A 23151-nucleotide genomic window follows, 5' to 3' on the forward strand; every position below is an offset into this window, starting at 1 on the left:
ATAACACAATGAGGATCCATTAAAAGTGCTTTGATTTGAGGGTGAAATGCCATTAAAGTCACCGAGATCTTTGTTTAACATTAACAAAAATAGAGTTAACAACTTTGTGACGCATTTGCACAGAGGTGTTTTTTACTAACATATCACAACACATTCCATGTAATGTCTCTCATGGAGGCAAGATAAAACAATAGGTCCGACATGATCTGAGATTCTACCTGCAGTTGCTAAGCAACACCCACCTCCAACCTCTCAATCTGTCCCATTGGTCAGCAGGAAAAACGCACAAGGAGCCTTATTGGCTAAGAGAAAGTTAATAAACTTTAGCCAAGACCTGCCTCTCCGTGTGCGCACACACTCTCCCTCCCTCCCTCCCTCCCTCACAATGAAGAGATTCTTGTGAATGGGAGCATGAGAGGGTGTCAGTGCTTGCGCAGTACAGTGCTGATATATGCATTGAGCTCCTGAGCTAAAAATAAAGATCACACCGAATGCCGTGCCACTGAAGTTGCAAGACTGAATTGAAAGTGACAAGTCTAGTCCTCTCCAGACAGAGCAATGAGGTCCCACCCCCGTCACAGATCCAGGAGGCATTTTTGACGTTCGTTTTTAGTGCAGAGTTCTAATAAAAGCTTGTTCCTGGCAATTCTTCATATTTGATCAGGCTAAAAATGCCACACAGGAAAGCCTAAATATATCTTTGAAATACAATTCAAAGATGTATTTGGAAGTGGTTCCCAACCTTTACTTTCCCAGCATCCCTCTCAAATGAGCTCAAGTATTTAAACTAATTTAAACGGGATGTTATTAACACTGAATAACATGCAGCCTAAACAAAGATTTATACTACATTATATTTTTCTTACAACTGTATTGGCCAAAGCAGGAGATTACAATAAGCTATGCTTTTTAAAAAACGGTTCCAATTTTATTACTTTTAGCCAACAAATTTCACTCCATTTCAGGTCCTTATTTCAATATTTTTTCCATTATATTTGTCCGTGAATTACAACCATTTGTCCAGCAGTTTAAGCGAACTCTCATGTTAATCTTAGCTAAAGATTTAAATCATTCATTAGATACTTTTAGCTAGTTTACCAGCTATACATTTATTGAATTGCATCCATCCGTTACTCTTTGCTACAGTGCATCAAGTATTTTTGGTCATCCAGCAACTGCAGATGGGATTTTGTATATTTTAAACTGCATTCGGTCCACGCCGCTTTGAACACTGAATGAAGTCTGGACTCTGTTCAACGGTGAAATACTCTCTTCTTCCTGAGGCCCCACGACGTATTGGTGGAGACAATAAGCATATCAATCACTACACTGGAGGTTTATGAAATGGGTTATTTTTAATAGTGTAGAGGTATCTTTGCTAGTCCTGTTGTGAGTCACTCCTGGATCAGTCACATATTTCTTGCCTTGGTGTTTTTCACCTTCTGAGACCCACGTCACTTATTTATCATCGGAACATCTTGTAACGCAAACTTCATTGAAAGACAGCCACAGTTTTGTTACAAGCACTTTTTATTATGAGTCTACCGCCCCCATGTTACGAACTGTACAGGATTATAAAAAACCATTAAAATACAAATAGCTCAACGTAGAGCTATTAAACAGCCCTATTTATTCTTGCTGTTAGTGTGAAAAGGAGTGTTTCAATGCAAACATTTAAAGGAAAAATTAGAAATTCTAAAAACAAAAACATCCTTAAACTACACAGAAGTCCGACACAATTGTTATATACAAGTCAAGTAAAATTTCCCTTCAGTGTGAGGCTGTGTCAAAGAAAAAAACTAAACAGTGCAACTTATAATACATTTCGTCTTATTACTTTTTCTTTTCTGCAGGAGAAACCCTCACAATGGAACACCTGACTGATATGAGAACGGTTGGAAAAAGGATGAGAGGCAGAATGTTCATGAAGACAAAATGGAGACATTCAAACACAATGTTGCTTCACATTCGTTTGGTCACTCGTTTTAAATGTTGGGAGGTTTTATAGAAAAAGGACTTTGATTTCTGAGGTTCGAGAAGATTTCCTTCAGACACGCTCCTCAGTACTCTTCGAGGCTTGTTCTCCTCTGGACCTGAGCACAGACGCCACAGTAATCAAGGGAGAGCAGCAATAAGCAACACAACAACTACATGATGAGAGGAAATAAGACAAATGACTCTGTTCAAACATAATGCAGGAACCGAGTGGTGGGAGACAAGTTACAACTCAACACAGTATTAGAAGAAAAAAAAAAAATCACATTCTGGCTTGTTCAAATGCTTCATAGGAAAATTAAGTTATATTTAAAAATATCCGGTCCATTTCCTGTTAAGTTTGCTTTTGTGTGTTGTCACTTACCGGCAAAACGATGCACTCTGAGTGGTCTGCTGGCCACTGAGGGGTCCTTCTTTATGCGCTTTGGAGCAGACGCAACCGGTGTCGACGGTTCTTGGATGCTGCTATGGTGGAAAAAAACGGACAAGGGATATTTTAAAAAGCAATCAATCAAAACACGAATAACTCCGTCACAATAGTACTCAGACCTTCCTATGAATGTTGGTGACAGAAACCAGCTTTACCGGCGAGGTATCATGAATATGTCGAAGTGTGTTTCAATACAAAGAGGGTAAAAAACAAGTTGATTCACATAACTATAAGAGGAAAAAAGGCAGAGGCACGTTACCAGTTAACTTTGCGCTTTCCTTTGGCGGCGGAGGTCAGGTCCATGTAGGTCGGGTTGGTCCGTCTCAAGTCTTGTAGAGACGAGATCTGTGATCTACAGAGCAGAGTTTCACATTACCGTGACATAATTAATGCATGGTATCAATTCCTGCATTAGAAATTTGTCTGACAGATAAAGTCTTGGGCATTTTATTTTCTTATGGCACTTCGTGTTACAAAATTAATAGATCAATGTCGGTCCTTCCTGTTTTAGTTTTTCTAAACACAAATATAAAACAGAAACTCCCCTAAATTTGTCGTCATCGTTCCACACGGTTTGCTTAATATCGACAGATATTTACAAAGTTAATGGTTTTTCTTGCTAACCAAATGGAATAGTTTTCCTTTGAGACTTGACTGTTGCAAGACAACTTAGAAGCCAGGTGCTAAGTGCTCTCATATGGTCTGGATTAGCCTCGAGACAAAGTATTAGTGTGGGGCAGCGAAAACGTTGTCAAGTAATGGCTATTTCTTTGACTGAGGGGGACGCATTTAAATTGTTAGGTTTTCTAGTAAAATAAACTGATACACGGTCAAGGCGTTGATGTGGAGGCTCGTCTGCTTGGAGCATTATGCGCTGACACAAACCACGACGGATGATACGGTCTGAAATATTTCCTCTTCTATTTGCCCCTTCTTAGCTGACTTAAGCCTCTTGGCACATATCGTGTTGAATTTTTTTTTCCAAATCCCAAAATCTGCCAATCAAACTTGTGTATCTCATTTTCTCTCCCGGAGAAGAACTCCTGTCTGCTGGCAGGCTATTGCCTCCTGAGTGGCCAATTAATGCCTTGTCGAGACTTTACACAGAATTAGATCAAACCGACCTTTGATGCATGAGACATAGAGGTGATTGGGAGGGAAGTCCATATTGGATAAGAAAGATATTTGTGTGACATTGCAATTCATTTTAGGAGAACTGGCTCTGAATTGGAAAATTGGAATTATTTGCTGCCAACTAGCTGCTTTGTATGTCATAGAGGTTCATTGTAGTTACGCTAATAATGCTAACTAGTAGAGTTCTGGATTAACAAAAAGGTGCGCTGGTAGGTTATCACGCTATTGCTATTAAAAACATGTTCATGTAAATTACATGACGCAAGAGTGTGTGACAAATGGTTTAGATGCATCATGGCTGCTGCTGCATGTTTCCCTCTGAACTTATATATAAATATGGATATCCACAGTTTGATTGTGATGTTCCGTGTTGGTTCCTGCTGATGCAGCAGTGTAACAGCATGTGTTGAGTTAAGAAACACTTGTACGCATTACATGCCAGCCGGAAAAAATGTTTTTTTTTAATCTTAACTAATTAACTTTCAGAAAGAACTGAACTGATTAAACTGTTAAACCTCCTCAAATCAAAAGAAAGGTTTGGGGTATTTGCTCACTTTTTAGTAGGAACCCGGTTCCCCTCACTGGCCTCGGGGAGATGCAGAGGTTGGCCTGGATCCGAGACGTCCGTTGATGCTCGACAGGGACTCCCGATGCGGATTATAATCGTTGCATTACTTGCAGTTTCTTCTGCATTGTCCAGAACCTCAAATGTCATGTCGGGGTCCATGTCGCTGGCAGAGCTCTGGGGCGGGGCCCAAACCGTTTTTTGCGACGGTTCAGGTGTGTACTGGAGAGCGAACATGTCGTCCTCAAGCACTTCCGGGGGCCGGGGGCTTTGCGGTGCCAGTGACGCAGACAAGTTTCTTCGGATTAGCATTCTGGGAGGTGGTTCCAGTTTTGTATTTGTCGGTTTTCCTTCAACTAAAAACAAAAGAAAAAGAATAGGCAGTTAATAGGAATCAAACAAAGCAGCAATAAATTGCATTCAACTTAAATGACAATGCAAGATGATGATAATCATAAAGCGGGTTCAGAGAAAGCCTTTATATTTTTTACGGTTAGTGATGTGAATAGGTCATTCCCTGTGATCAGGGGATATTATGCATAACACAGGACATCTAAACATTATAGTGCCCACCATCACAATGTCAGAATATATTATTATCTAAAAAAAGCAGTGCACTTTATAAATAGATGTGAAGTCGAGGATTTTACCTGCTAACAGCCTCGGATCTTCTATTTCAAACCAAGAAAAACGCGGTGCTCAAACACACGACTGGACTCTTTCAACTCCACTTTTGAAAGGAGAAAATCTAAGTGCTGCTTCTGAAGATGCTGTCGGTTCAAAATATTAAATGTATATATCATTTTTGTCAATCTATTATAGGGTACTCCGTTTCTCGTTTCTATGATGGTCAAATGTATCATGCCTGTGAGTTCCGGGAGCAATAAAATGATGAGGAATTCAGCACAACAAACTATTTCCAGGAGTAAAGTCTTTTATTTGTTTAGAGTTTCAATGTTTTAGGCTTAAAATTGCAAACCTCCCTGCAGTTAGAGCTAGTGTGCGGGTTCTGCAAAATGATTCATTTAAAACATTACATGTGATGATGCCTGGCTATTTGCTGTTCAAAACGATGAACAGAATGTTTGGTCCCAATGACAATGAACCCGTTTGTCTATTCAGCAGCACTAAAACTGAAACAGGATAACCAAATGATATATACCTGTATGTATTTAAATACCGATTGATATGAGAAATTGTATCCAGTCACTTTTTACCACTTTGTCTAGCTTCACTTAAAAACAACAACAAAAACCTGCATGAGTTGCAGAGGGTAATGAGGTTAAATCACGGTGTCTGCATCACATTATGCTCATGGCATTTCCTGCTGGCGTGTAGTGGGGGTTAGGGAGGGGGCTTAAAAGGAAAAATGCCAGCACTTAAAGGGAGTATGAGCTCTAAATGCAAAGGTGAACGACTGACTTACCCATTACTTTAAATATCAAAATGCAATATTTAGCAAATGTGAGTCAGACCTCAGACAGCACAGCGAGCGAGGAGATGATGACAAACAGCCCCTTTCTGTGCAGAGGAGTTGCCCCTAGCAGCAAATGGCAGCAGAGTTCCTTCAATCACATATTTTTGGCTTGTAGGGGATTAATACATGCATGAGTTGCTATTTCTGGTAGAGGCTGTGCTGAATTAGGGTCGCCTGGTTGCTGCTGCCTGTTTTTTATAGTGCGCCTTTTCTGGTTGGTGGAGCAGGAGAGTTTACGTCTGTTGACGTTTTTTCCTGCCCTGCTGTGGATCTGCATTTTCATGAATGGAGCTCAGGAGGGATTGAGAGGGTTAGATGCTAGACAGACAGAGAAAAACATTTCAGGGCAGGACGGATAGAAAGGCAGAAAAAGCCAGACTAACAGATGTTTGATGCCAAGGACAGCAAAAATCTAAGAAGGAAAAAATAGATAAGACAAGTGAAAGGTAGAGGAATATAAAAATAACAGCATGAAGGAGGCAGTGGGAGGTAGCTGAATGAAAAATCCCGAAGCTATTAATAAATGCATGTGTGGACACGTTTTCCTTCAAAGTGATTACTTTTGTTTGATTTGCTATTATTAAGCAGTGTACAAAGAGTTAATGCTATGGCAAAACCTCACCCCTCTCTAAAAGCAATGGAATTTGATTGGCTTTGCAAACTGCAGGGTGGAGCTATTTCTCATAACATGCTGCAGTGGCTACCATTAAGAGCTGGAGAAGCAGCGAGGGACCGGCAACAGCATCAGGAGGGGATCAGAGCAGTGTGCTGTAATGCGATGTGGAGGCATTATTCATTAAACATCGGTGTTATTTCAGATTTATACAATTTAGAATTTAGAATAATAGCTGAATGCTGCACGATTCTGTTCAGTTAGTAATTTATCATAGAGATAAAGCAGTAGATACTGTATATCTGAATTATGGGAACATAATCAATGATGATAATAATAATACTACTACTAACAGGCATTATTTAACTATCATTATATTAGTGTACGGTCAAATTTATTTTCTCAAACACCAAATCCTCCCGATGTTTTGTCTCGGTTGTGCCAACTGGTGAATAAGGTTTGGGCTATTTAACTTGTTTGTTTGGTAAAATATCAAAGCTTGCCATTGTGAGACAGTTTTTATGTTTGTGGAGGTGTTGACACATGTGGAAAGACAACAATAGATGTATTGGCAAAGAAAATGTATAATATGAGAAGATTGCAATGAATGACCAGATGGGGAGAAAAAACAACTCTAAAACAACTGGCTTGACATAGAAACTACGGCCGGAGAGGCAATAATAATTTATATATGAAAACTTGCAAGGAAATAAAATAGCAGCGACAAATTCCCTGGTGCTTCCATGTTTCATTTCCATTCACGGAACTCTGGTCATCTGGCACAAGTATTTTCTTCAAAAGTAAAATTTCCCACAATAGTTTTCAATGAAATGCAGACCACCTTCATTAAATATCATTACAGCCTATTTAAACTGCAATATTTCACAGGGTTTTTTGTGTTACATTTCCCCAAAGGTTCAATGTGTACAGTTTTTCCTCTATAAAAGTGGTTTTGAGTATTCACAATTGCTTTATTATTCATGTTTTGGCCAAGACAGAATGTCTGCAGAACAGCTATAAATCAAATTATATTACATGTCTGAGTTTTATTGTTTATTTTACTACTTCGAACAAGGACTTTTACTTAAACGGCGAAAAACATCATCCTCAGCAAATGAAAAGCAACACGGCAAAGTGGAAATCGAGGCCTCCCTAAAACAATGGAACAATTCTAATCGCACTTTGAAAGTAGAACCTCAATGCGTGTGCGTTCTGCTTGAATCAAATGTAGCAGTGAGTTTTGGCAAGAGTGATAGAGTGAAAGCTGACAAGCAGAGAAGTGAATGATTGAGGGGGAGGAGAGATTAACAGGCGGCGGTTTTAGATTAATGACTTGAGTACGGTAGCACGACGGGGGAGAGGACAGGACCTTTACCTTTGGGTGACGGAGCAGCATTGCACAGTGATGTTCTCCTCGTACGGCCCTCCGCACCTGACAATTAAGCAATAATAAAGAGTCAATGAGAAGAGACTTTAACGCATCACAAATAGGCAGAATTTGCTGTTTCATTAAGAAATATGACATTCTTACTAAACGTTTGAAATATGCTCTCTTACTTGGAGTTTCAAAGTCAAAAGTTTCATGCAATGTTACTTTTATTAAATAGGAATATAAAACCATTTCAATGAAATAAAAATCTCACACAAAAGCCTAAGCGTGACGCACGGTACAGTAGCGTGTACAAGGGGGCGCAGGCGGTAAGTGAGAGCAAAACAGATGTAATTTATAATGCAACTTGGAATGTTCCACGAGGAGGCTGACGTTAACATCTTTATCCAAGAGTTTTCATTCTTTGTTCTACTAACAATAAGTTCAATTTGCAATTCCACAAAAAAGAAGAAGAAAAAAAAACGCTTGAAAGAAGTATTGAATGTAATACAATTTGAAATGAGTCAGCAGAGGAACCGGGGAACAGGTGCAGAGTTTAATGTCTCACAATTGATAGACATTATCAGAGGAATTGAGTATTGTTAGCCAGCTTTGGTTCATTCCCCGCTGTCTGTCATGTCCTGTATGTCACACGGGCGTGGTGCGGCAGCTGCTACGTCTCACTGTAATGGCGGCGCAGTCTGGCCCTCATTGAACTATCTGACAGACACCTGACTAATATCTTCACTTTGTTATATCCAGGCGTCACGTGGGCTTCTGTGACCAATTCTAGAAAAGCAACCTGCGCTCAATGGGATGCCATTACAAATACATTTACTCTTGAGACTGTGTGATGGACATTTCAGTTTTTCTTTACTTTCTAGACTAACCAACACATGTATCGATCTAAAATAACCATGTCATAATTTCCAATTGTATTGTAACGATTGGAATCGGATTCATAAATAAAAGCTCAACAGAAGAATGGTAGTATGATGTATGATGACTTACTGCAGGGGCTATTCTGGTGGTACAGCAGATTGGAGAAACACAGGACAGGTGCCAACTCGCTGCGGTCCGCCTCGTTCGCCTTCAGCGCCCCCTCTCTAACCCCTGCTCCTTTCAGCGGCTCCCCCAGCCCCTCCTGGTCAGCCCAGACCACACCTCGCTCCCTCAACACAACCTGCTCCAGTTCCTGGTTCTCCATCTCGTCTGCGGGCGTGACCTCCCCGGCAGCCCGCAACGCGGAGTAGTTACGACTGTAAGCCGGCAACACGATGTTCATCATTCTAAAATGCAACGGAGAAGGTATTATTGAGATATTTCTTCCAGGAAAATGAACACGAGTGACAGTGGGATAAATCATCTTCTGCACTGTATTGGTTCTTCACTAGTGTAGTCAACCTACTTCTGCATGCGCTTGTTCTCCTGATCCTGCAGTGCGGTCAGCTCGACCATTTGCTTGATGTGTTGTTTGAGGTCATTAACCTGCAGCTCCAGTCGGTGACAATGTAGGCTCTTATCTAAAAGCTGAACAACACAAAGAAATGTCTTCAGAGACCATAAATGATGAGGCAATAAGCATTCTAACATAACGGCAGCATATTGGATTAGCACTCTGGTGGGCAGAATAAAAAAACAGCCAATAGGTGATTAGGGGTCGGGTTACGAGATAGAAGATGCAAAGTTCTGTTTTCATCGGTGCATTACCAGAAGAGCTATCTGCTCGGGCTGCGGGAGAGGAGAGGGGGAAAAAAAAAGAGAAAGACCTCTGACGTAAAGAATCTACGAAACAACAGCAGAGAGAACATTTGACCGGTGGGTGCGTCACAGTTCTAGGTCAGTTCCTGGAAGAAAGGATGAAGAAGAAAAACATAACATGGGCATGGTTTGAGGGAACTGGCTGCTGTGTGAGGGACGAGTAAAGGGTATTGATTTATTCTCTTCAGTGATCCACGAGTGAGCCGGAGAAATAAAATGAGCACGCTTCTAATTACTAGAAGAACAGATGGGAAGAAAACTAAGACAGTCACGACACCGGTGGAGGCAGAGCCCAGCTTCCAAAATAAACAAACAAAAAACACCAGTTCTGAAGGACGGAAACCACATTGTGAAGTTTTTGCCTACGTCTAATTGTGCTCGTTTGTCTACCACTAACTCAAAATACTTCCACCCTGTTCATTTCCGGAACTGGTTGAATAACTCATCTCATCTTGAACTTGGAATAACTTGCGTGTTGAAATTTAAAAAAGGTCTCGATTACACATTGAAACAATTATATTTGTCTGAAGTAGTAAAATAAATAAGACCGACCACACACACACACACACACACACACACACACGCACACGCACACGCACACGCACACGCACACGCACACGCACACGCACACGCACACACACACACTTTATTGAGAACAAAGCACATATTTTCCCCTTCATTCCTCAGTTGTTTTTAGGTAAATGTGAGAGTTAATTAGTTCTGTGTACCTCTGAGGTCTGATCATCCGACTTTAGCAGCTTAATGTCATTCTCGACACGATGAAGCAAGCCGTCATTGTCCAGGAAACGTGTTTGTGTCTCATTCAGTCGTTTGCGAATGTGTTGCTGCTGAGTGCGTAAGCTGGCAATCTTCCGCTCGTGCTTGCAAGTGGCCTGATAAATAAAAAGAAATAGAAAACAGGACAAAGATTTAGGTGATATCATGAATTGTCCATTGTTTGTCAGTATAACATACTGTTAACTATGTGGTCTAATTAACAATAACTAAAGCTGCTAACAACATGGCAAGCCATATTTGTGTCTAGTATTCATCAATATTTATGAATCTGAAAGAACTAAGCATTTGTTGTTAATTTTCAGAAAATGGTTTCTTGAAACTACTGTAACTTCATAAAAGAAATATTTTAAGAAATGCAGCCGCTGCAAATTTCGTTGGTAAATGCTCCCATCATTTAGTTGGTAATGGATGACACAAACAATTCTGCAAAGTTTAGTACTAATAATTCACAATTTATACTTTAAATGGCATTTACAACCGGGACTAACACCAGGGCCTCGAATGGAAAAGCTGCGGAGCAGTGACCCTGTCTTGTAGTGGTGTAAATGGAGAGGCCAAGACAACTACTGAGAACCCAGAAGTGAAATGATGACTCAGCAGCAGACTTTCTGCGTGCATGATGGACTCTGTGGAAAGCAGCGTAAGCATCAACTACCTTCTCAGTCTTTTCTCTGGCACAGAAACATTGGACCTGCAGGTTGTCCTCCTCAGTGTAGCGCTGGCGCAGCTCATTCTCCTTCAGTTGTCTCTCCAGATCCAGCTGCTCTTTCCTGATTTGGGCTCGGCCCGAGAAGATTTGCTGCAGAGCTTCCGACACCCTGGAGGGAGAGAAGAGTGATGTTCAATTGCAAGAGGCTTTGCCTTATAAAAGGGCAGCTTTAGAAAGTTGAAAGTCAAATTTGAAAGTAAAAAGTGCAATCTTTGATGTTTATATAAAAAAAAAAGAAGAAGCTTTAAATCATTTTGGCAAATGAATTGTGCTAAAAAGCAGAGCGGGTGATTCTAGTATCATCTTCTTTGTAATTTAAGTATAGCCTTGATAAACTGTCTTTGTGCCCCGTTTGAGCTGCTACTCTCAGACAGGCGTCCATGAACTCTGGTCATCCTGGAGGCTTGGTATTTTGTTGAATGGTGTCTTTTTTTTTTGTCCGCTCTTGTTCAAACAGACAGAGGGCACAAAATATTAGAAACAACTCTTAGTATAATGCAATCCAATAAAACATTGCAGGATGTGATTAGAAGCTTGTGTGCCACACGAAAGGAGCACATTCACATTAATTGCTGTGAAAATACACTCTTACAAGCCACTTGTTCCCGAGTACCACCGAAGGCCATGAGATATTCAATTGTTTTATTAACAGGCCAACACCAGTTTAAATACAATATAGCTAATAATTAAAATGTAAAAATATACCAATTTATTTAATCAAACACTTGCATGGCTAAAAGAGGTACTCTCCACAAGTAATAAATGCTGCTAACCTTTTCCTACAACCTAGAGCCTCAGCTAGATACCAGCTCTGTTTAGACTGAGCCAGAGAGATATTCTTAGCTACATGATGTATATATGTATTCTTGGAACAAGGGTGCGGCGATGTCAGGTTGGAGTCAAAGCAGCGGGAGAGGCAGGAGAGGTGTGCAGGTAAATGCGACTGGAGAGCTGTCGCTGAAATGTGACTGCACTCTTCAATGTAACTCCGGTGACGTAGGAGACGTCGTGGCCTCGCTAGACTGCTGAATTTTTAATAGCGTGAGAAGCGTGCAGCCTCTATTCAGAGCCGCTCACTGTGCGAGTTGTGAATTCTGATGCCAGTGAATGAAATGCGTGGGCGTGAGACTCATTCAGCTTTTCCATGTCCCCCGCCCAAATACCCCAACAGATGCCGTACAGATGAATCGATCGGATTTGTGTAAAAGAAATCAATTTGTATATATTATTTGAATAAAAATATATGTTCTCAACAGTTCTCCCTCAAATTAAAACTCCACATTTAAATAAAACATAACTCTAAACGCCAGTGTTTTCCACCTAGATATTTGAGCTTTAAAGTAGCATTTTTGTTTTGAATCCATAAAGTAAAATAGTTCCTGAATAGAGCGTTGGATTAAAAACAAGCAGGACTCAGTCCCATTTACTATTTTGGAATGGGTCACTGTGTTTTAATAAAAGACAAATAAGATAAAAGCATAGAAATAGCAGACATTTGATAATAGATAAATAATAGATGAATTTGTCACTTTTGTTCAATGTTTTGGTATCTGGCTGCTCCGTTGGCTGCAGTGTGGGTCAGGGGTGGAAATGAATCAAAAAAGTCTCACTGTATGAAAATATTGGTATATGTTGCAGAGCACTAATTCTTACTCAGGTGCTGTTACAACAACACGTTTTAATCCCAAAACAATGACCCTAAAATGATTAAAAAAAAACAAGAAGAAATACACGTTGAAAGAGGTTGGTAAAGACGGCCATTGGATTGTTACGAAGAGGTCTTGTTTTCCAGGAGGTTTAAGTGGCCATTTCGGGGCAAAGCATTTCATAGAAGTAACACGGACAAGTTGTTTAGCAGAAGTGCCATTCGATCACAGATTCTGAAAACTTTGTTTCCATCGCGCTTTGGGCAGGTCAGCTGTCAAAAACACCACTAATACATTGTGTTGCGAGTGTGTGCGCAAGGCAGCACATAACAAATGAACAGCCGCTGGCTTTTTTGACTAATGATATCCACATCGACACAGTAAGTTACCGATGCTTTGGGTAAGAAAAGGTTGCTTCGCTTCTATTCCAGCAACATTTTAGTTTAAACGTTGGGATCCCATTCTTGAACAAAAGGATAGCGGTAGGATCAACATGTGAACAAACTATTTCTATCTATTCAGGATATTCAAGTTATCATACAGAACATTATAGTTCAACCATGAATATTTTAGGTGCAGCTTTAGAGCAGAGAGCATCTTGCACCGCCAAGTCTGAGGTCACTACAGGTAGGAGGAGTCGTTATCGGGACGGACCGAAGTCAGAGATGGGAGGAGACCCAACTCAAGGTTACTTTGCCTAATCTGCAATAACAACGGCCTACAAAGTGTCGCACGCACGCACAGGTCCTATTAACCTCATGTTAATCAATATTTAAAATATTATCAAATAAAAACAACGGCAGGTTTCAATCTGAATCAAACACTTGTTTGGATGCTTACCTTTTGAACTCTGCCTGTTTCTGAGATGTGATCATGTTAGAAGCCCCATGCACCGCGTTCTTCTCATATTCCTGCAATTTCTTCTTCAACTGTAGAATCTTTATAGAAGAGAAACATCGAAATAGTGGTGAGAATTGAACCAGGAGTAGGGCGACAATTGAGATATTCTGTTAAAGAGCGGCATATGATGCTTCATATTACCTCTTGCCGTTGCTTTTCACATACCACTGCATACTGGCCAATGTGGCTGTTCAGGCTCACAACATTACTTTTCAGCTGAAATGTAAGGGAAGGGGAAGGTTTTCATATGCCTATAGCTCAAGTATCACAACAATGAAATAACAGAAGACAATTGTGAAACAATGGAATGCCTATAATACTAACCGAGGACTTAATTTCCTTGGCCCTGTTGGCATACTTCAGTGCATTGTGGGTGTCATCGTATGACTTGGACGAGGGGCTGACATTGGCAATCATAACCGTTCTGCAGTTGCCCCCCAAGGAGTCCTTAAGTAGTCGCGTCAGCTTGCTGTCCCTGTACGGTATATGAGTTTTCTTACTCTGGAACAGAAAAGAAGATTACATTAGCCCAAAGAAACAAAAACGATTTGATTGATGGGTTTACAAAAGGTGAACCAAAAACGAGCAGCTCAGAAAATCCTTGACCTAAACATATACTGAAAGCATGAAACAAACAGAAAGGATGATTTCCATCCAATTGCGTCAACCGTGATCTGAACCAAAGGGAAGGTGCGCCGTTGCTGTTGCTGTGGGGTGCAGGGGAGCACAAATGTGGGGTGCGCTTGAACATGCACTCTCCATCTGGACGAGCTCTATAGGAGCAGTTTAGTCATATTACACTATTTGCTGGGGAGCAATAAACCCAAAGGGCAACGTTCACTATGGAGCGTTCCTTTTAGGGTTGAATCAGGGAACAGCCATCGACAGCAGCGGCTCCGGAGTCTTTTTGCAGCTGGTCTGTGAACACAGCTCGGTCTTCAATAAAGGACTTAGATAGACTACAGCTGCTTAGGTGAGTCACAATCTCGTGGGCACTGCGATCGTAGAGTCACATTAAAGGTAACAAAGGAGAGTAAAATAATCTCTTCTGGGGTTAGCGGCTGGGCCTGCACAAAAAACCTAAAGCCTACATCTGGATTCAGAGACGTCAGTCATAGTTCATGTCACGTCCAGGGAGTTTCAGGATAGCTTTGCCAATTTGGAAAATATAACTTTAATAAGAACACAGGCGTAGGCATCCAAACGCATTCTTTCAGCAATGTAGATATTTTAAGCTAAACTCAATTGTTTGTTAGGATAATCCTTTTCAATCTGTCGCACGTATAAAAGTTCTGCAAAGTTCCAGGAAATGGAGGGAGCTCGAGTGAGAGGGAGGAGAGGAACCGCTTCAAAATGAACCCGTGGACAAGGGGCTACTTCTGGTAATGCTGACCATGTGGTGCTCTGTTCCCTCATCTTTCACTCCCCACAATCGCTCACATTGATTCTCGTGACAACAGACAACATAATACTTTTTTTTTTTTTGCGATCGTCAGGCAAGATCACAGAGTGATTAGAACACAGGTTTTAAGCGCTATTTGTTAAGCAGAGTTAAGCTAAACATCGTGGATAATATCGCAGATAAGCTTTCTCGTGTACTACTATTGGATATTGTGATAGTGAGAAAAAAACGACAAAACATTAAAAAATAAATTAAAATGACCATGTGTGGCTTTACAATACTGCAAGGATCCTCAAGTCTTACAGTCTTCTTCCCCAAAAAAGCTCAGTTTTCTACTTGAGCACGATTGGCCCTGTCAAATGTACCCAACTTTTTACGTAAGCCCTTTTTTTGTTGCTCGGAAACACTGGCGTTATGTGGACAGACAGTCCAAACGGTGAGAAAGGATTCCCAGATCAAATGTATCTGCGTGGCTTTCAAAAGAAAAACCTCTGCGCAGCACAGCATGACGTACTGAACTGCCCGGACAGAAGTGCTAAACATTTGTCTTTACTCAAATGAATGGCACATCACCCGCAGACACAAGTGTCCACAACATCAATTCCATGTATCTGCAGAGTCAAGACTGCAGCACCAACGATGGTGGGGATCGGGGAGGGGAGGAGAGGTGGTGGCCGCTGTGAGTTGACCAGATCAAACTACGTCCATGACGACGACGCTCATAAATGGTGAGCAGGCTGTAATACTAACTGGACACAGTTTTAACACAAGAATTAAGTAACCAGTCAACGAAGGATCCCGTTTCCACGTGGACGTGGTATAATTGCACATCACTTCCTGAACGCATGTGGCCTGCTGGTGCCTCGTCCCTTGGGACTGGTGTGTAAAATGAGAAGACTGCTTTTCAGGGTAATGTATGCAACAGGAATGAAATACTAGCCAGATATTCAGTTGACAAAACACAGCTGAAGCACATTCCCTGTAGTTGTCCACTGTCTGTTCAAATCTATATTTAATATATATTGTAAATGTGTTGACTGACAGACTGTCAGACAGTTTGTAAATTTGGTTCAACATCTGCAGTTGAAGAACGAGGGCTAGAAATGCCACGACGCAAATATAAAACAATACGGACTACGCAGAATCTAAAATTCAGCTATAACTTTACTATGTATCAGCAAACACACGGCGTTGTTTAATGTAACTTATTTGATCAGCGTTAAAACTGTAGAATCTTGCATGAGTTAACATTTTTTTGTGGATTAGAAAAGTTTCTAAATAAAGTTTTTCTACAACTTTTTTTTTTTAATGATTCATAAAGCAGCATTTTCTTCTGTTACCAAGCTACACTCTTAGTTCAGTTCCTACTGTCTGACAGATGCTGCTGTGCACACATGGTGGCTAACCAGGAGGTCTTCTGTTCATTTAAAGGTGTTGCATAATCGGGCACACAGTCGAAAAATTAGATTCCTTCATGAAGAGATCGATAATCTTAACCTCTGAACACGGTAAAACTAGGGCTGCAACTAACGATCATTTTGATAATCGATTAATCGGTCGATTATTTCTTCGATTAATCGAAGAATCAGATAAAAATAACAGCATTAAAAAGCCTTCTTTACCAACCATTTATTCTAAAATAGAACTGCAAATCCACATTGCAAAAATACTTCAGAAAGTACAGGTTGCTCCTTGAATAGAATAAACAAAAATACAAAATCAGAAAAAAGGATTTGTTTTAACGTCAGAACTTGTTCTCTATACTACACTCACAAACACACCCCATGTTCACTTGAAGCTTATTGAGTGTGGCAAGTGAAGCTGAGCCAAACTTCTTGTAATCTCACATACTTATTATTATTCTCCTTCCGTACGGAAGTTTGGCATGCATATCATCCCGCACCGTTGATCGGAATTGTCTCAAACTGTCGGGACCCATCGGGAATCGTGTGCCATTATGCTGGCAAAGAGGAATGACTCAGGTGGGGGGCAAGGCGCCGATACGGGCGAAGCGCGAGGGGGGCGCTAGCATGACGCTAACATAGCACTAGCTAGCATTGCACTAGGAATAACAGGACCTAACTGCTGACAAGTGGCTAAGACAGCCAGAGAAAATCGGTCGTGTCTTTAGTTTGCTAGCTAGCCTTTGTGGCTAGCCTTCACTTGCCTGCTTGGCCGACTCATGCAAAGGCACCTGGAGGCAGGTGAGGCCACGCTCTTAAAATTACTGCGGAATTTTCTAGTTCATTAAATTATTACCATCATTATAGTGCAAGTTAAGTAAAGGTATATACCCCATCTAAGTACAGCTAAAAAAATAACACATGTTGCTATGAGATTAATTTAAAATAGCATTTGTAAATAAATGCATTAGAGGCTTCTTAGTTAGCCGCGCTGGTTTAATGGATCACAGTGTCTCCCTTTACAGGCATAACATCAACTGAATGGTCCAAAAGGGCAAGTAAATAAAAACATTTCTTAGTCTGCTTTTTTAACTGCTTTACTGCTGTTATTAGCGAGCTAACGCTAGCTTGATCAGATGGATAACGAGTAAACAGCTGGAGGCTCGTCAAAACGGGAGAACGCGGTGCTCCCGTGCCAGGTTACGTTGACTTTGCATATTTTGCCATTGACACACTTTCAGGGTCTTTAGTAACGCGCACATCTCCGCAACTCATTGAGTGACGCAATAATCGCGCGTCACAAGTCGCTTTTGATAATAATAATAATAAATAATAATTTTATCGATTTGTTGTTGCAGCCCTAGTTAAAACACTTTCTAAAAACATCTAAAAAGAGACAACATTACTCAGTTTCTTTTCCCCTGATATCTCTATTCCTGGACAACAAGTCAAAGTGTTGTCCAAAACAATTAAGGTTTTCCAGGAACAACTCCACACAGTGCTACATGGGGCAGAATGTTTCGGTGCATGAGAAAAAAATAAATAGGCTGCTTGTCTAAGCAATGCATGTTCAATTTCAGCACCACATTTCTGTCCTTTTAACATTAAAATGTGGGTCCAACCGTATTCTTTTCCAGCCCTCTGTATCTCATCTACAGTATATACACTATCTGACAGGTAATATCAACTCACCTTTGGGTCAGCAAGTGCATTGATAACATTTCCTAGGGCAAGAAGTGAGCGATTGATGTTAGCGCCTTCCCGAAGACGAGCACCTTTGGCGTTGGTGGCGCTGGCCCTCTCCGAGCCGGCCAGATCGATCAGGCTCATCTTGGCGACGCAGGCATTGGGATTGAGGCTGGCGGTTTTGTCCTGCTGTCTTAAATATATCTGAAGAAAATAATAAAAAAAACTGTGAATTCCAGACTATCGAAAAGCAAATGGTGGCACAATGTCAGATGGTTATAATGAAACCAGACACTTCCTATACTTAAATTGAGGAGTGACAACGGTTTGCAGGTAAGCTTTTATATTTCTTCTGTTGCTTATTATTATTATTATCTTGCTTATAATATTCCACATTTTGACATCATGTTACAGCATAACTGTGCTTCTAGATTTCAATAACACCGGATGGAAATACCTGAAATACAGCATGGGACCGGGAAGAGGTGGCATTCATTTCAGTGGGGTGCTGGGTCCTGTTGCGGTTGCCAGAATCCAACGCCTCAAGAATGTGCTCTGCAGATTTGGGCTGTATAGGGGAGAAAAAAAGGAAATACATAGATGTAGTGTGACCCAATAAAGCATCCCCACAGCAACTTATCTGGGTTTTATGGAGTACGACATTAAATTTTTTGTCATCTAATCTTGTACAACCTCTACAAACTTGTGATGTTTTGCAAAAGCAAGTGAGGGAAGGCTAACTGGGTTCCACGAAATAGACTATGCAATGAAACCAGTATTTACCTTTGATACACTCTGATGCTACTGACCTGATGCAGCGTGAGGCCCTGAACAACGACTCCTTTAGAGCTGTCCTCTCTGACCGCAAGTGGGCCGGCATTCGCCAACAAGTCTCGGATCTGTTCATTGTAAACCTTTAAACAAACGACACATGTAATTGCAAACAGCTCCAAACAACTCAACACCGTTGCAGGACGTCCGTGAAGACAGAAATAGTGAAAATATTTCTGACTCGCCCAGACTTTCACGTGAGACAGTTTATGCAGACGTGTTTTAAACAGTAAGCAACTTAATTCCTCTTATTTCAAAGATGAAAGAATTCAAAGTAATACATTTAAAAACGGCCACTTTGTGTGTGAAGGACAAGAATTTAAGTCCGATAAGCACCGTGACACAAGATTAGGACAGGTTCTGCACCAGTAGAAAAGAAAAGAAAAAAATCATCACCTCTAGATACGAGAACGCAACTGCGAACTCTTTCTCCTCCTTGGCCTCGTCCATGCGGCTGAACAGCTCTGTCATGGTGCGGTACATGACACCAGGATCATTTGGGGAGCCCAACATAGTATGCGTCTTGCCTGCTCCAGTGGCACCGTAGGCAAACACTGTAAGTGGGAAAAACTCCTTTTAATAAAGTAAAAGGCACATCAAAGTAAATATTGATCGCAACAATAATATCAAGCCTAATTTGGATGGAGCTTAATCACAATTCTGTATGTGATAAATGTAAATATGAAAAATAAAGCCCATGCGTGTTGTGTTGGTTGACAAAAAATATGGTACATTTGAATCAAGACCTCTTCAAGAAAAGCTGAGCACTAAAACCTTCTTGAAGGCAGGATTTACTGCAGAGCGGCTGTGTTAGATTACATTACGTAGTTGTAGACAGGTGTACTGAATAAACTGCAGAAAGAGTGAATATTGTTTTGCAGGATCAATAGTTCTTACTGCCCATGGCATCTTTCAATGGATCAATGACGACGTTCTAAAGCCAATTGGTTTCAAATGCAGCGGGTACACCAGCTGTCAGAATGCACCATTTGTGCTTTTACAGTGGTACTGCAGAGCGTTGTGAGCTAGTGACCAGCAAGTGAACCGTGGAGCAGACAAAATTGACAACAGGCAGCGGTTTCAATTAACGAGACACCAGCTTGAGTCAGCGAGCCGCGTTGAGGAAAAGTCAAATGGAAAACACGGCTCTTACTTGGTGCCGCTGTAGCTCACACCTCCATTTGAACCTCAGTATGTGGTCACCCTGGGGTTTAAGAGAGCCAGTCATAAATCCCCAAAGTTTACTGCTATGCCGATTAGCTCACTCTATTATAGAGCCCCCGAGGGGTCAGGGACACCCCCCGCCCCCTTTTTTCTGAACAACTTTTGACTTCCTCTGCAATAACTTGTAATTAATGTTATGTTGCTGTGCGTTGAAGTTTTGCATTACGTGAGCTACTGTAAACTTGAGGTCCTGTGGTTTATTAGCAACACTACAGCCTGGTAACAGTAGGGATTCAAACCCATGTATACCTTGATATGCCTTCTTGAGTAATGTTCATAAAAGCTGTAAAGCTCAGTGACAATATAACCATTTCCATAATGCCATTGATACAACCAAATTCACAGCATGAATTGCAATAGCCACGCAGAGCAGTCGATAGTCAGTGCTCAGGCTCTTGAAAATAGCAATATTATATAATAGATGATTTAACATAATCACTCCGTTCTATAGACCAACCAATACATCTTCTACATATTCCTTTGTTACCTGTGCAGTTATATCCGTTCATCAAACCGTCCAATATTCCTTTAGTGGTGCTCTCAAAGATTTCAACTTGGGTAGAGTTCTCGCCGAAGACGTGGTCAAAAACAAACTTGAGGTCTTTGTTAGCCTTCTTGTTGACGTTTCTGTTTCGCACTCTTTGCGACCCAAAACATGATGTATCCAGTTCCTTGGGGTCAAATATGAGCATGTGGTTGTCAACAACCTGAACCACATTTCGACAGTTTTCCTGCTTCTCCTTCTCGTTAATTGGCCTCACTCGAACAACCACCTTCACGTGGCTGCATACGTCACTTGCCATTTTGGTCCTTCTAGTAGTTACTGAAATGTTGCTGCAAAACAAAAGACAAAAATGTTAACTATATTTTCCCCATTGCAAATCACCAGTGTATGTTTGAACAAAATGCAGAATAAATCATACAAATTTAGATTATACAGTGGAAAAGATCATAACAAAAACAAAAAGTTTCCCTGGCCTCCCTGGAATTTTGGTCTCAGTTTATCCCCAATGGCATTGCAGATAATTGACATGCTCTTTTTACTGAATATAAAGTCTTATTGTAAAATGCGTAGTAGTAGATTATTTAAGCATTTTGTCTCAGTACACAGTAAAGATGCGTTTCAACACAACATTTTTGCATTGCTGTTGAATTGTAATGGACATTTTGCAATGTCTAATATGAATTAATATTTGGTTCATCTTCATTGATGTAGCTTTAAATATGTTTGTGATGCATGTTGTACAAATACACTGGATTAAGACAGGTGTGTCAAAAAAACGGGCAAATACATTTTAACATGTCCAAAAGAAAACTGACTTAATGTCATTGTGTTTATGCCCACGTCCATCCCTGCCGTTGCACATTACACATAACAACGATACTAAATGAATGGATTCATTAAGTAAGTTAACATTATGTTCACCGGCAGGTTGAAAAAGACGCAACAACAACTTAATAACCATATTTTCAAACCTTGTCTGACAAATAACCCAATGAACCACACGCTTACGGCTACGCTAACGCCTACTAGCTTTGACAGCTAACAGCTCTCGTACAACTTCCAACGGTAACGGTTACGTGAGCGCCGCTGTCTTCATGTAGGATTCACCACAAGCGATTAAACGAGCGTTGCGTCTTACCTTTTGTCATTACAGTCTATCTTTCTTTTCCTGCTGTTTTTCCGATTTCACACCAAGTAATGTCAGATCATGCTGGAAAACAAAGTCGCTTGGTAACCTTACGCATAGCGAGATAGCTAGCACGACTAGCGCCAATATTTTCAAAAACAAAGCTCTCTTCCTCCCTCGCAGGGGATTGGACGCGAGGTTGCGCGTCACTGGTGACGCGCCGGACATGCTGCTGCTGCTGAAGGTGGAGTCACGCTGTGTTCTACTACGGTAAGCTACGGAAACCTTCCAGAGGTGTAGACACGTTTCCCCGTCACAGCGGACCTTAGTCAAACGCGTCTAAATGAAACTAAATTGCCTGTTGCGACCCTATCCGTGGCGTTACATTCGTTCGACATTTTCACACTCTCCGTTGTGTACGCAGTCGCGCATGGGCACCCAACATGGTGGCATAGCAACAATATCCTATGCATAGCAACAATGTCCTATGCATAGCTCTGGCGTCAGGCTCGAAATGAAGCATTACAGCACCTGCACACACACGTGATAATGATTAAACGGGGTGCCAAACCTCGCATATCCCTTCTTATCTCATCTCCAAGATCAAACGCATCATTGGCACTTGGGTTAGAGTGTGCTTTTGTAAGTGAGCTCCATTCTTGCATTAGTTCTGGTGTTTCTTTTTAGGCGAGATAGTTCACGTTATCTACTGATCACCCGCTTCACACAAAATTGACGTTTTTATCGCAGTACAACAACAACAACATACAATCGATTCCACGCGTCTGGTAAAATGAGTCCTTGTCAGCAACTAACTGCTGTAAAGTCGTGCTATTGTGACCTTTTACCTTACCGGCTACGGCAACCAAGGAGGCCTCAATCACGTGGCCTTCGAAAAACTACCTCGTCCTCAAATTGAATAATAATGCCTATGCTATTATCATATGCTCTGTATCTTTTAGTACATTATGTTACTGAGAATGGTACTGAGGGGATGTTTAATTTAATTATACCATGGATGTGTTAAGTTGTAAAGATGGCACAGTTGAAAATAATAGTGGCAATTATTATGCTCCAAACAGTCCACCACTCATCCATCCATCATTTTCTGCTCTCCTAGTAAGGGGTAGTTTATGTGACTGGAACCGAGTAACGTTCTTGATTTACGTCGTGATGCAGACAACGGTGATATAATAATAATAATAATGTGGATATAAACAAGATTTTAACCCTGTGAGGCACAGGAGTTTTGGTTCACTGACAGCAATCATGCTCTTCAAATACCGTATTACGCTTTGCAGCAATTTAACTATTTGCTTTGTGTTCACCAATGCCCGGTGCACATTAGTTTCATTCCTTCAGCTTCTGAAAATATTTCAATTTCATTAGAATCGTGCGTCACTAACCGATCTCTAATTTCCAATGCATCCTGTTGCCAGGAAACACCTGAAAACCCTTTCAACCATGTGGCTCACTGCAGGCACTGTTGTTCCTGTAGAATGCCAAAATTTAAAAATAATTAACCAAAGATGTACTTACTAGTATTGATGGCATGGTGGTGATACGAGTTCAACCTT

The 23151-nt window shown here is 41.0% G+C and overlaps 2 protein-coding genes across 4 annotated transcripts in view; one reads left to right on the forward strand and one right to left on the reverse strand.

Annotated features, from left to right (window-relative positions):
* Nucleotides 1–1512: 1512 nt before the first annotated feature.
* On the reverse strand, nucleotides 1513–22407 carry kif18a (kinesin family member 18A). Of its 3 annotated transcripts, none has more exons than XM_040200140.2 (18): nucleotides 21587–22407; nucleotides 20431–20777; nucleotides 19116–19273; nucleotides 18698–18802; nucleotides 18346–18456; nucleotides 17895–18092; nucleotides 13722–13898; nucleotides 13539–13613; nucleotides 13338–13435; nucleotides 10798–10960; nucleotides 10073–10237; nucleotides 8992–9113; nucleotides 8595–8872; nucleotides 7590–7646; nucleotides 4114–4480; nucleotides 2685–2777; nucleotides 2360–2457; nucleotides 1513–2093 (listed from the first exon to the last, which is right to left on the reverse strand). In XM_040200140.2, exons 2-18 carry the CDS (start codon nucleotides 20744–20746, stop codon nucleotides 1963–1965), a joined length of 2712 nt encoding a protein of 903 aa, XP_040056074.2. In that variant the 5' UTR covers nucleotides 20747–20777; nucleotides 21587–22407; the 3' UTR covers nucleotides 1513–1962. The 3 variants fall into 3 exon arrangements, with proteins under 3 accessions (XP_040056074.2, XP_040056036.2, XP_040056053.2); XM_040200102.2 differs by having other exon boundaries at nucleotides 2360–2460; XM_040200119.2 differs by lacking the exon at nucleotides 21587–22407 and having other exon boundaries at nucleotides 2360–2460; nucleotides 20431–20778.
* mettl15 (methyltransferase 15, mitochondrial 12S rRNA N4-cytidine) overlaps nucleotides 21801–23151 on the forward strand; it is a 41303-nt gene continuing 39952 nt past the window's right edge. The window contains 2 exon segments of the mRNA XM_040200160.2: nucleotides 21801–21824; nucleotides 21827–21844. Coding sequence (XP_040056094.2) covers nucleotides 21801–21824; nucleotides 21827–21844 — 42 coding nt within the window.

Source organism: Gasterosteus aculeatus, chromosome 12 (genome assembly GCF_964276395.1).
Source record: "Gasterosteus aculeatus chromosome 12, fGasAcu3.hap1.1, whole genome shotgun sequence".
NCBI lineage: Eukaryota > Metazoa > Chordata > Actinopteri > Perciformes > Gasterosteidae > Gasterosteus > Gasterosteus aculeatus.

Bases quoted from the DNA above. Each gene is read 5' to 3' on its own strand.
- kif18a (XM_040200102.2), bottom strand. From the start codon at position 20,746: ATGGCAAGTGACGTATGCAGCCACGTGAAGGTGGTTGTTCGAGTGAGG. The intron at 18,457-18,697 runs GTCAGTAGCATC...TCCCCTATACAG, and splicing joins AGGGCCTCACGCTGCATCAG to CCCAAATCTGCAGAGCACAT. The intron at 7,647-8,594 runs GTAAGTCATCAT...CTTAATTGTCAG, and splicing joins CCACCAGAATAGCCCCTGCA to GTGCGGAGGGCCGTACGAGG.